General features: G+C 47.4%; 1 protein-coding gene across 2 annotated transcripts in view; it reads left to right on the forward strand.

Moving 5' to 3' along the window:
- pcnx1 (pecanex 1) overlaps positions 1-12315 on the forward strand; it is a 142257-nt gene extending 129942 nt beyond the window's left edge. For both annotated transcript variants that reach the window (XM_071366861.1, XM_071366862.1), the window contains 5 exons: positions 2605-2879; positions 4809-5032; positions 7174-7598; positions 8085-8225; positions 8539-12315. In XM_071366861.1, coding sequence (XP_071222962.1) covers positions 2605-2879; positions 4809-5032; positions 7174-7598; positions 8085-8225; positions 8539-8679 — 1206 coding nt within the window. In that variant the 3' untranslated portion in view covers positions 8680-12315. The remainder of the gene's footprint in view (positions 1-2604; positions 2880-4808; positions 5033-7173; positions 7599-8084; positions 8226-8538) is intronic.
- Positions 12316-13754: the final 1439 nt, after the last annotated feature.

The following is a 13754-nucleotide window of genomic DNA, read 5'->3' on the forward strand; positions in this document are numbered from 1 at the left end:
TCGTGCTCAACAGACGGTACCTCAGCTTTAGGGTCATCAAGGTTAGTAGGTCATCGTGCTCAACAGACGATGCCTCAGCTTTAGGTTCATCAAGGTTAGTAGGTCATCGTGCTCAACAGACGGTACCTCAGCTTTAGGGTCATCAAGGTTAGTAGGTCATCGTGCTCAACAGATGATGCCTCAGCTTTAGGGTCATCAAGGTGCCACAGACCTGGTGACAGAGGAGGCAAGGACCGAGCTTAGGAAGGAGAGGAGACCGTGAGAGAGAGGAGACCAGGACAGGTCTTAGGGAGGAGAGGAGACCGTGAGAGAGAGGGGAGACCAGGACAGGTCTTAGGAAGGAGAGGAGACCGTGAGAGAGAGGAGACCAGGACAGGTCTTAGGGAGGAGAGGAGACCATGAGAGAGAGAGGAGACCAGGACCGAGCTTAGGAAGGAGAGGAGACCGTGAGAGAGAGAGGGGAGACCAGGACAGGTCTTAGGAAGGAGAGGAGACCGTGAGAGAGAGAGGGGAGACCAGGACAGGTCTTAGGAAGGAGAAGAGACCGTGAGAGAGAAGGGAGACCAGGTCTTAGGGAAGAGAGGAGACCGTGAGAGAGAAGGGAGACCAGGACAGGTCTTAGGGAGGAGAGGAGACCGTGAGAGAGAAGGGAGACCAGGTCTTAGGGAAGAGAGGAGACCGTGAGAGAGAAGGGAGACCAGGTCTTAGGGAGGAGAGGAGACCGTGAGAGAGAAGGGAGACCAGGTCTTAGGGAGGAGAGGAGACCGTGAGAGAGAAGGGAAACCAGGACAGGTCTTAGGAAGGAGAGGAGACCGTGAGAGACCAGGGAGACCAGGACAGGTCTTAGGGAGGAGAGGAGACCGTGAGAGACCAGGGAGACCAGGACAGGTCTTAGGGAGGAGAGGAGACCGTGAGAGAGAAGGGAGACCAGGTCTTAGGGAAGAGAGGAGACCGTGAGAGAGAAGGGAGACCAGGACAGATCTTGGAGAGAGTGAGAGGGAGAGACCAGTGTTCACCAACATCATCAGAAGCCTGAACCAGAGGAAGTGCTGAAAGAAAAATGTAAGGGAAAGATAGACAGGAAGTGCCTAAAAGAAACATGGGGGGGGGAAAGATAGCCAGGAAGTGCCTAAAAGAAACATGCAGGGAGGAAAGATAGCCAGGAAGTGCTGAAAGAAACATGCAGGGAGGAAAGATAGCCAGGAAGTGCCTAAAAGAAACATGCGGGGGGGAAAGATAGCCAGGAAGTGCTGAAAGAAACATGTAAGGGAAAGATAGCCAGGAAGTGCCTAAAAGAAACAGGCAGGGAGGAAAGATAGCCAGGAAGTGCCTAAAAGAAACATGCGGGGGGGAAGATAGCCAGGAAGTGCCTAAAAGAAACATGCGGGGGGGTAGAGAGCCAGGAAGTGCCTAAAAGAAACATGCAGGGAGGAAAGATAGCCAGGAAGTGCCTAAAAGAAACATGCGGGGGGGAAGATAGCCAGGAAGTGCCTAAAAGAAACATGCGGGGGGGAAAGATAGCCAGGAAGTGCCTAAAAGAAACATGCGGGGGGGAAAGATAGCCAGGAAGTGCCTAAAAGAAACATGCGGGGGGGAAGATAGCAAGGAAGTGCCTAAAAGAAACATGCGGGGAGGAAAGATAGCCAGGAAGTGCCTAAAAGAAACATGCAGGGAGGAAAGATAGCCAGGAAGTGCCTAAAAGAAACATGCAGGGGGGAAAGATAGCCAGGAAGTGCCTAAAAGAAACATGCAGGGGGGAAAGATAGCCAGGAAGTGCCTAAAAGAAACATGCAGGGGGGAAAGATAGCCAGGAAGTGCCTAAAAGAAACATGCAGGGAGGAAAGATAGCCAGGAAGTGCCTAAAAGAAACATGCGGGGAGGAAAGATAGCCAGGAAGTGCCTAAAAGAAACATGCAGGGAGGAAAGATAGCCAGGAAGTGCCTAAAAGAAACATGCAGGGAGGAAAGATAGCCAGGAAGTGCCTAAAAGAAACATGCGGGGGGGAAAGATAGCCAGGAAGTGCTGAAAGAAACATGCGGGGGGGAAAGATAGCCAGGAAGTGCTGAAAGAAACATGCGGGGGGGAAAGATAGCCAGGAAGTGCCTAAAAGAAACATGCGGGGGGGAAAGATAGCCAGGAAGTGCCTAAAAGAAACATGCGGGGGGGAAAGATAGCCAGGAAGTGCTGAAAGAAACATGCGGGGGGAAGATAGGATGAGAGGACAGAAAGGAAACCAGGTTTTATGGACAGTAGGTTAGGCTCAACTCTCCATGTCAGTTATACATTCATTAACTTGGGCTATTGTGGTGAGCTAACATAAATATATGTTGTGTTTTCGCTGTAAAACTTTTTAAAAATCGGACATGTTGGCTGGATTCACAAGATGTTTATCTTTCATTTGCTGTATTGGACTTGTGATTTCATGAAATTATATTATATGATATTCCCTGTGGCGCTAGGCTAGGCTAGGCTATGCTAGTCAGCCTTTCTGATGAGGAGGATCCCGGATCCGGGAGTGGGGGGTCGGTAGAGGTTTTAACTTGTGTTACACAACGGGACTGTATGAAGTATCTAAATGGATTGTGTGTGATCATCCTCCTGCAGGTGAATAAGGAGTGTGTCCGTGGTTTGTGGGCGGGACAGCAGCAGGAGCTGGTGTTCTTACGGAACAGGAACCCAGAACGCGGAAGCATCCAGAACGCCAAACAGGCGTTACGCAACATGATCAACTCCTCGTGTGACCAGCCCATTGGATACCCCATCTACGTGTCGCCCCTGACTACGTCCTATTGCAACTCACACACACAGCTAGGTCACATCCTGGGAGGACCAATCAGCATTGGCAATATAAGGAACTTAATTGTCAGTACCTGGCACAGGTAGGTCACATCCTGGGAGGACCAATCAGCATTCTGCGTATGTCCCAATTATCTTTCGTCCCTCCTAAAGTGTGCACTTGTTCACTTCTCTTCACTGATTTTAAAAAGCAATGACTGGTATAACAGATATGGTGGAAACTCCCATTGGCGCATGCCTCTACCAATCCAAAGATTGTAGATTTGTGGGGGAAGTAGTGAACGAGTGTACACTTCAGGAGAAAGTAGATAGTATTGGGACCCTCTCTTTAAAATGTATTCTAGGGAGTTAACTTGCCACTGTGGTTCTGCTTGCTTTTGGGGGTCTTGGCCTAGTTACTGTAAAACACTGTGCTTGCTTTTGGGGGTCTTGGCCTGGTTACTGTAAAACACTGTGCTTGCTTTTGGGGGTCTTGGCCTGGTTACTGTAAAACACTGTGCTTGCTTTTTGGGGTCTTGGCCTGGTTACTGTAAAACACTGTGCTTGCTTTTTGGGGTCTTGGCCTGGTTACTGTAAAACACTGTGCTTACTTTTTGGGGTCTTGGCCTGGTTACTGTAAAACACTGTGCTTGCTTTTTGGGGGTCTTGGCCTGGTTACTGTAAAACACTCTGCTTGCTTTTTGGGGTCTTGGCCTGGTTACTGTAAAACACTGCTTGCTTTTTGGGGTCTTGGCCTGGTTACTGTAAAACACTGTGCTTGCTTTTTGGGGGTCTTGGCCTGGTTACTGTAAAACACTGTGCTTGCTTTTTGGGGTCTTGGCCTGGTTACTGTAAAACACTCTGCTTGCTTTTTGGGGTCTTGGCCTGGTTACTGTAAAACACTGTGCTTGCTTTTTGGGGGTCTTGGCCTGGTTACTGTAAAACACTGTGCTTGCTTTTGGGGGTCTTGGCCTGGTTACTGTAAAACACTGTGACACATGATGTATTGCCAGATGTATTTCTGTCATTATTTGTGCCAGCGGGCTGTCACTGTGTTTCATCTGTAATCCCACCACAGTTAGAGCAATGTACTTTACTTAATAGGTGTTTTAGTCAGGTTCAAAGCATTCAGCCAGCAGGATGATCTCTCTCGATCTGTTTCACACATCTCGCTCTCCCCCTCTCTCTTCTCTCTCCCCCCTCTCTCTTCTCTCTCTCTTCTCTCTCTCCCCCCTCTCTTCTCTCTCCCTCCCCCTCTCTCTCCCCCCTCTTCCCTCTCCCCTCTCTCTCTCTCCTCCTCTCTCTTCTTTCTCCCTCCCCCTCTCTCTCTCCCCCTTTCTCTCTCCCTCTCTCTTCTCTTTCCCCCCTCTCTCTCTCCCCCTCTTCTCTCTCCCCCCTCTCTTCTCTCTCCCTCTCTCTCCCCCCTCTTCCCTCTCTCTCTCATCCTCTCTCTTCTTTCTCCCTCCCCCTCTCTCTCTCCCCCTCTCTCTCTCCCCCTTTCTCTCTCCCCCTCTCTTCTTCCCCCCTCTCTCTCTCCCCCCTCTCTTCTCTCCCCCTTTCTCTCTCCCCTCTCTTCTTTCCCCCCTCTCTCTCTCCCCCCTCTCTTCTCTCCCTCTCTCTCCCCCCTCTCTCTTCTCCCTCCGCTCTCGCTCTCTTGTCCCTCCCCTCTCTCTCTCTCCCCCCTCTCTTCTCTCCCTCTCTCTCCCCCCTCTCTCTTCTCCCTCCGCTCTCGCTCTCTTGTCCCTCCCCCTTTCTCTCTCCCCCTCTCTTCTCTCTCCCCCCTCTCTTCTCTCTCCCCTCTCTCCCCCCCCCTCTCTCTTCTCCCTCCTCTCTCTTCTCCCTCCGCTCTCGCTGTCTTGTCCCTCTCTCTCTCCCCCCTCGCTCTCTTGTCCCTCCCCTCTCGCTCTCTTCTTCCTCCTCTCTCGTTCCTCCATCTCTCTCTCTCTGTTCCCCCTCGCTCTCCCCCCCTTTCTTTCCCTCTCTCCCCCATCTTCCCTCTCTCCCCCTTCTTCCTCTCCTCTCTCTCTCTGTAGATTGCGTAAGGGCTGTGGAGCTGGCTGTAACAGTGGTGGGAACATTGAGGATTCTGATGCAGGGGGCTTGTCCTGTACCAGTGGTAACGGGACAGGGCTGAGCGGTGACTCTCAGCAGAGCTCGGTGTCCCAGGGGGGGCTGTCAAGACCGGCCGTTCCCCTGGCCTACCAGCCACACACTATTGGTGAGGACCATCACCACGGACACCACCACCAGGGCTGGGGTGAGTCCTTTTCAATTCCGACTGAAAATTAACAAATCTCTAAAATGTTTTCCAGATATCACTTGACCAGGTTGTTATTGAAGAGTTCTGATGTGTTCCCAACTAACCCGGTTACCTTCTCTCTTGTCCTCCACACAGGCACCAACTAACCTGTATCTGTCCATTCAGGGACCAACCAACCTGTATCTCTCCATACAGGCACCAACCAACCTGTATCTCTCCATTCAGGCACCAACTAACCTGTATCTCTCCATACCAGGCACCAACCATCATGTATCTGTCCATACAGGCACCAACCAACCTGTATCTGTCCATTCAGGCACCAACCAACCTGTATCTCTCCATACAGGCACCAACCAACCTGTATCTCTCCATACAGGCACCAACTAACCTGTATCTCTCCATACAGGCACCAACCAACATATATCTCTCCATACCAGGCACCAACCAACCTGTATCTCTCCATACAGGCACCAACCAACATGTATCTCTCTATACAGGCACCAACCAACATGTATCTCTCTATACAGGCACCAACCAACATATATCTCTCCATACCAGGCACCAACCAACCTGTATCTCTCCATACAGGCACCAACCAACATGTATCTCTCTATACAGGCACCAACCAACCTGTATCTCTCCATACAGGCACCAACCAACATGTATCTCTCTATACAGGCACCAACTAACCTGTATCTCTCCATACAGGCACCAACTAACCTGTATCTGTCCATTCAGGCACCAACCAACCTGTATCTCTCCATACCAGGCACCAACTAACCTGTATCTCTCCATTCAGGGACCAACTAACCTGTATCTCTCCATACAGGCACCAACCAACCTGTATCTCTCCATACAGGCACCAACTAACCTGTATCTCTCTATACAGGCACCAACTAACCTGTATCTGTCCATACAGGCACCAACTAACCTGTATCTGTCCATACCAGGCACCAACCAACCTGTATCTCTCCATACAGGCACCAACTAACCTGTATATGTCCATACCAGGCACCAACCAACCTGTATCTCTCCATTCAGGCACCAACTAACCTGTATCTCTCCATACAGGCACCAACTAACCTGTATCTGTCCATACAGGCACCAACCAACCTGTATCTGTCCATTCAGGCACCAACCAACCTGTATCTGTCCATTCAGGCACCAACCAACCTGTATCTCTCCATACAGGCACCAACTAACCTGTATCTCTCCATACAGGCACCAACCAACCTGTATCTCTCCATACAGGCACCAACTAACCTGTATCTCTCCATACCAGGCACCAACTAACCTGTATCTCTCCATACAGGCACCAACTAACCTGTATCTGTCCATACAGGCACCAACTAACCTGTATCTCTCCATACAGGTATCAACCAACCTGTATCTCTCCATACAGGCACCAACTAACCTGTATCTCTCCATACAGGCACCAACTAACCTGTATCTGTCCATACAGGCACCAACTAACCTGTATCTCTCCATACAGGCACCAACTAACCTGTATCTCTCCATACAGGCACCAACTAACCTGTATCTGTCCATACAGGCACCAACTAACCTGTATCTCTCCATTCAGGGACCAACTAACCTGTATCTCTCCATACAGGCACCAACCAACCTGTATCTCTCCATACAGGCACCAACTAACCTGTATCTGTCCATACAGGCACCAACTAACCTGTATCTCTCCATACAGGCACCAACTAACCTGTATCTCTCCATACAGGCACCAACTAACCTGTATCTGTCCATACAGGCACCAACTAACCTGTATCTCTCCATACAGGCACCAACCAACCTGTATCTCTCCATACAGGCACCAACTAACCTGTATCTCTCCATACCAGGCACCAACTAACCTGTATCTCTCCATACAGGCACCAACTAACCTGTATCTCTCCTGTCCATTCAGGGACCAACTAACCTGTATCTCTCCTCTCCATTCAGGGACCAACTAACCTGTATCTCTCCTGTCCTCTCCATTCAGGGACCAACTAACCTGTATCTCTCCTCTCCATTCAGGGACCAACTAACCTGTATCTCTCCTGTCCTCTCCATTCAGGGACCAACTAACCTGTATCTCTCCTCTCCATTCAGGCACCAACTAACCTGTATCTCTCCTCTCCATTCAGGGACCAGTCAGAGCTCCCAATCGGTTCAGTCTGGTCTTGTGCACCACTCCCCGGCCCGAGCCTCCGTAACCAGCCAGTCTTCATCGTACCGCTATAACAGCAGCCGCCACTCGTCTCTCCGTACCTCAGCCACAGGCCTGGAGCCTTGCCGACGCTCGTCCACCAGTCAGCTGTCCCTCCGCACCCTCCCCACCTCCCTGCAGCTCCGCCTGGGCTCGGGGTCGTCCTCGGACCCTGCCGGCCCCTCTGCCTCCCTCTCCTCCCACAGTATCCCGCCCTGTAAGAGACACACCCTAGTAGGCCTGCTGGGGAACGACGGGCTGGGTAGCGCCATAGTGGACCCGCTGGGTCATCACCACCACCACCACCAACACGTCCCGGCTCTGTCCGCCGTACGACGAGACGACATTTCCTACAGAGTGCAGGTCGGTCAGGAGAAAAAAATCGTAACTCTTCGATATAACTGTTTTAAATCAACACCGGCTGTTTAACAGAGGTATTAAAGGGACAGTTCACCTAAATTACAAAATGAGTTATGGTTCCTTTTTCCATAGACTGCTTTCAGGGTAAAGAAACATTATAAGTCATTTTCAAATGGATACGTTTCTTTAGATCGTGTTTCTCAAATCCATTCCTGCAGGACCCCCAACAGTACACGTTTTTACTGTAGCCTCGGACAAGCACGCTAGATTCAACTTGTCAACTAATCCTCAAGCCCTTGTTAAGTTGAATGAGGTGTGCTTGTACGGGGCTACAGTAAAAATGTGTACTTATGTAGGAGGGGGGGGGGGGGGGGTGTATCGAGGACTGGAGTTGAGAAACACTGCTTTTGATAACCCAACAAAACAAAATTCTGTTACTTGATGGTGCTGATCTTGACTGCATGTGATTGAATGTTCTTCTCCCACCAGCTCGTGGATGTGAGCCAGGTGCTGGAGGTCATTAACCTGTCTAAGCGGAAGGAGCTGCAGTGGCCTGATGAGACGGTGAGGTTGAGGGCAGGACGCAGCTGCTGGAGGGACTGGTGCCCCCTGGAGGGCATGGAGGGGCATGTAAGTTCTCTACTCCCTCAGCTCAGTTTACGATCACTTCATATTACTACCAGTGGTACACATCTCAGTTTTACATTTATCACTTCTAACATTTTTATTAAAACTTCAATATATTGATGTTGTTTTCAATATTATATTAAATGTATTCATACATATCAAGGAATTACTTTCTGTTCTTACTCACCTCTTATCTCTCTCTCTCCTCGCTCTCTCTCACTCCCCCCCCCAATTCCTTCATGCTTCCTCCCCTCTGCTGTCTTCGTCACCAATCCTTCTCTCTCTCCCCCCCTCCAACACCAACCTTTCTCTCCAGGTGATTCACCGGTGGGTGCCTTGTAGCCGTGACCTCACCAGCCGCTCCCATATAGACAAGACCATCCTGCTGGTTCAGGTGGATGATAAGCTGGTCCCCATCGTAGAGACTGGGGTCATAGAGCTGGGGGCCGAGGTTTGACTGAGCCACTGGTTGATAAACCGGTCCCCATCGTAGAGACTGGGGTCATAGAGCTGGGGGCCGAGGTCTGACAGAGCCACTGGTTCAGGTGGATGATAAACTGTGGTCGAATGAGAAATGCTTGTTTTCTGTTTTGAAACCTGGGGTGTATACGGTCTGCCCTAATGACTACACCCTAGTCCTTCTGGGAGTAACCCAGTCACGAGTTAGAGGTCAGGGTTCACCTTACTGCAGGCCGAAGAGCAGACCAGCCTGCTGACAGTGAGGAAAGGAAGGGATCCACCCTCCTCTCTTCCGTCCACTCTCCTCTCTGTCGTCTCTCCTCTGTCCTCTCTCTTCCGTCCACTCTCCTCTCTGTCCTCTGTCCTCTCCTCCGTGACCCGGAAACCGATGAGTGGTCGAGGAGTGTGTCGGGTTCGTTAGTAGGCGAACGGAAGACGGTCCTCCCCTCCTTGTCTAAAGCCTCCTTTTGGTCGAGGAAGCACAAGTGTATCCTACAACGGAAGAGTTTGTGATATCTGCCACACACCATTTTGAATCAGCCGTTGTAATTGTCAGAGGAGAAAAGGATGGACACGTTTAAAAAAACAAAAACAAAAAACAACGATATGCTATTTATCCTTTATCTAGAAAATGTATTGCGTAACTAACTTCATTTAGTATTTATCACGTAACACATTTATTTTGGAATCCACCCTTGTCAACATCATTTGCCTGATGGAACAGGAGTGGAAAAGGGAGCGTTTCATTTCATACAAGCGTATTTTCCGTCCACTTTCCCTCTCCTCGCCTCCTCCATTTACCTTTGACCTTTTTTCCCAAAGGAGAGAGGACCGCAGGAGTTGAGGGACCGCAGGAGTTGAGGGACCGCAGGAGTTGAGCAAATCGAATGGGGGGAAAAAAGGGCCCATATCTGCATTCAAAAATGGCACCGTATTTCATATATAGTGCACTACTTTTCACAAGGCACTACTTTTTGCAGTATAGGGTGCTGTTTAGGACGAACTCTATATGTTTTGAGGGGAAAAGGAATCCAGGGGAGAGTGGCGGTGGCGGAGGCAGATGGCAGTCCACACATGAACACACATCTACAGTAACTTGCAAAAGTATTCATACCCCCTTGGATTTCTTCCCATTTATATTGTGTTGCAAAAAAAAAAAAAAAAGTGGGATTTAAAATGTATTTTATTAGTCAACCATGTAGTGTGTCAAAGTGGAATTCAAACAGTTTAAAAGATTTAAAACAAATGTGATAGCGTTAAGTATTCAGCCCCTTTTTGTTGAGGCTTAAATTAGTTCAGGAGTAAAATGTGACTTTACAAATCACGTACGTAATAAGTGATATGGACAAATAGGGGTTAACATTGTTTTTGAATGACGAACCCTTCCTCTCTCTCCGCCATACAATATTTGTAATGTCCCTCTTCACAGATTCAACTATAAAAACCAGGGAGCTTTTCAAAATCCTCGTTTTTTTTTTTTAAATGTCTGGGGTTTTTTTGCGAGGATTTTGAAAAGCTCCCTGGTCTTTGTAGTTGAATCTGTGAAGAGGGACATTACGAATATTGTATGGCGGAGAGAAGATTGGTTCGTCATTCAAAAAATCATGTGGATGGGTAACAATATCAAATCAAACGTTGAATTTGAACATCTCTTTAAGCGTTGGTCACGTTAATAATTACGCTGTGGATGATGTATTAAAACCCTCAGAGATACAGTCGTCCTTCTGAACTGAGCTACAGGACAGGGATGAAACGGTTCAAGGATGTTACCATGGTGATTTTTTTTTTAAACGGTCAAGTTCAAATGGCTGTGATGGGATGAAAACAGAGGTTGGATCAACATTTGTAGTGACTCCACAATAATGACTTAAATAACAGTGACAAGAATGCAAATATACAGAATAAAAAAATATTCAAAAACAAACATCTTGTATGCAGCAACGTGAGAAGAAGAAGAAAACACTGCACAGAAATACACTTTTTTTTGGCCTAAATGCAAAGCCTTCTGTTTGGGGAAAATACAACACAAAGTACCTAACTGCCTCCTTATATTCAAGCATGCTGGTGGCTGCATCATGTTATGGGTATGCTTGACATTTACATTTACATTTAAGTCATTTAGCAGACGCTCTTATCCAGAGCGACTTACAAATTGGACATCGGCAAATACTGAGGAGGTTTTCAGGATAAAAAGAAACTAGGTGGAGCAAAGCACGGTCAAAATCGTAGAGGAAAACCTGCTTTCAGTCTGCTTTCCACCAGACACTGGGAGATGAATTCACCTTTTCAGCAGGACAATAACCTAAAACACAAGGCAAAATCTACACTGGAGTTGCTGACCAAGGAGGCTGGGAAATATTCCTGAGTGGCCAACTTACAGTTTTGATTTAAATCTGCTTGAAAATCTATGGCAAGACTTGAAAATAGCTGTCTAGCCATGATCCACCAACACCTTGACAGAGCTTGAAGAATTTTGAAAATAAAAATGGGCAGTTATTGTACGATTTAAGGTGTGCAACGCTCTTCGAGACTTACCCAAGAAGACTCACAGACGTAACCGCTGCCAAAGGGATTTATAACATGTATTGACTCAGGGAGCCGAATACTTACGCAGTCTTAAACGTTAACATTTTTCTTCCACTTTGACATTTCGAGTACTTTGTTGACAGAAAATTACAATTAAATCCATTTTAATTCCACTTTGTGAAACAATAAAATGAATAATTTTGCAAGGTACTGTTTCTGCCTTGCTCCGTGTCACAACGTGTTACATGGCAGTAGCCCTATTAAGGGGCTACCAATGGTAATTCTTATTTTTCTATGCATTTCTTTTATATTACTTTGATTGACTTGTGTACACAGACTGTGCACAAACACACACACACACACACACACACAACGTGATATACACACACATATGTGCACAAATGAATGATGCCGGTTTGATTTATGATTATGACAGAATTGAGTGTGAGGAAGTTGTAAAAAAAAGAAAGAGAAAAAAAAAAAATAATTGCTATGTTTTATTTTTCTTGTTGGTTTCAAAATAATTTTCCAAAAGAGCCTGGTCCTGAAAGTGGCCATGGTTTCACACGCAGCAGGACGTGTCGTTGCCAAGACTACAGAGATGCAGTAGTAGTCCAGGAGGAAAGACATGCAGGGGCTGTACTAGATACTATTTACTTTGTCCTCATTGTCATTCTTATTTGTTTTGGAAGTTGCAGGAAATAACTTGCACTATGATTTTTATTTTTTATTTACAGTGACGCACTACAGTCTGAGATATCACCTTATTGAATTTATTACAGAATCTTAGTGGCCATGGTTACCGATGCCTTGGTAATTTAAATAATGGATTCATCATTGTTTATTGTTCAACCATTTTGTTTATATATATACATATATATATATATATATCAATGTACAAAATATTTTTGTTTTTAATATTTATTACTGTGAACATAGTATTGACATTTTCTTACTTTCTTTTTTTTTCCATTTATGGGACAAATGTTATATAAATGTATCACGGACCATCGGTTGGAAAAACAAGATGGTGAATTTCTGATGGACTGTTTCCCGATTTAACTTAATTCTTTTTCTATATGGAGAAATAAAAAGCGTTTGATTTACAGCTGGTATATCTTTTTATATGCAAAGAGTTCTATAAATACAGTCACAAACCACGTTTCCATACAGGAGAGTTAAGTCGTATAAAAATAAAAAATCACGACAGCTGTCATGGAAACAGGAAGTTTAGGTATCATTGTTATGAATGCAGACAGATAATTAGTTCGTTTGACATGGTCCGATCTTTTTGTGTTGGTCAAATTAATTATGCGAGAAATGTCGGTGGAAAATCCTACATGCGCAAATATTGATATAAACTGAACAACAATATAAACACAACATGCAACAATTTCATAGATTTTACTGAGTTACATTTACATTTACATTTAAGTCATTTAGCAGACGCTCTTATCCAGAGCGACTTACAAATTGGTGCATTCACCTTATGATATCCAGTGGAACAACCACTTTACAATAGTGCATCTAACTCTTTTAAGGGGGGGGGGGGGGTTAGAAGGATTACTTTATCCTATCCTAGGTATTCCTTAAAGAGGTGGGGTTTCAGGTGTCTCCGGAAGGTGGTGATTGACTCCGCTGACCTGGCGTCGTGAGGGAGTTTGTTCCACCATTGGGGTGCCAGAGCAGCGAACAGTTTTGACTGGGCTGAGCGGGAACTGTACTTCCTCAGAGGTAGGGAGGCGAGCAGGCCAGAGGTGGATGAACGCAGTGCCCTTGTTTGGGTGTAGGGCCTGATCAGAGCCTGAAGGTACGGAGGTGCCGTTCCCCTCACAGCTCCGTAGGCAAGCACCATGGTCTTGTAGCGGATGCGAGCTTCAACTGGAAGCCAGTGGAGAGAGCGGAGGAGCGGGGTGACGTGAGAGAACTTGGGAAAGTTGAACACCAGACGGGCTGCGGCGTTCTGGATGAGTTGTAGGGGTTTAATGGCACAGGCAGGGAGCCCAGCCAACAGCGAGTTGCAGTAATCCAGACGGGAGATGACAAGTGCCTGGATTAGGACCTGCGCCGCTTCCTGCGTGAGGCAGGGTCGTACTCTGCGAATGTTGTAGAGCATGAACCTACAGGAACGGGTCACCGCCTTGATGTTAGTTGAGAACGACAGGGTGTTGTCCAGGATCACGCCAAGGTTCTTAGCACTCTGGGAGGAGGACACAATGGAGTTGTCAACCGTGATGGCGAGATCATGGAACGGGCAGTCCTTCCCCGGGAGGAAGAGCAGCTCCGTCTTGCCGAGGTTCAGCTTGAGGTGGTGATCCGTCATCCACACTGATATGTCTGCCAGACATGCAGAGATGCGATTCACCACCTGGTTATCAGAGGGGGGAAAGGAGAAGATTAATTGTGTGTCTGCATAGCAATGATAGGAGAGACCATGTGAGGATATGACAGAGCCAAGTGACTTGGTGTATAGCGAGAATAGGAGAGGGCCTAGAACAGAGCCCTGGGGGACACCAGTGGTGAGAGCACGTGGTGCGGAGACAGATT

The sequence above is a fragment of the Salvelinus alpinus genome, chromosome 25 (genome assembly GCF_045679555.1).
Source record: "Salvelinus alpinus chromosome 25, SLU_Salpinus.1, whole genome shotgun sequence".
NCBI classification, from domain to species: Eukaryota; Metazoa; Chordata; class Actinopteri; order Salmoniformes; family Salmonidae; genus Salvelinus; species Salvelinus alpinus.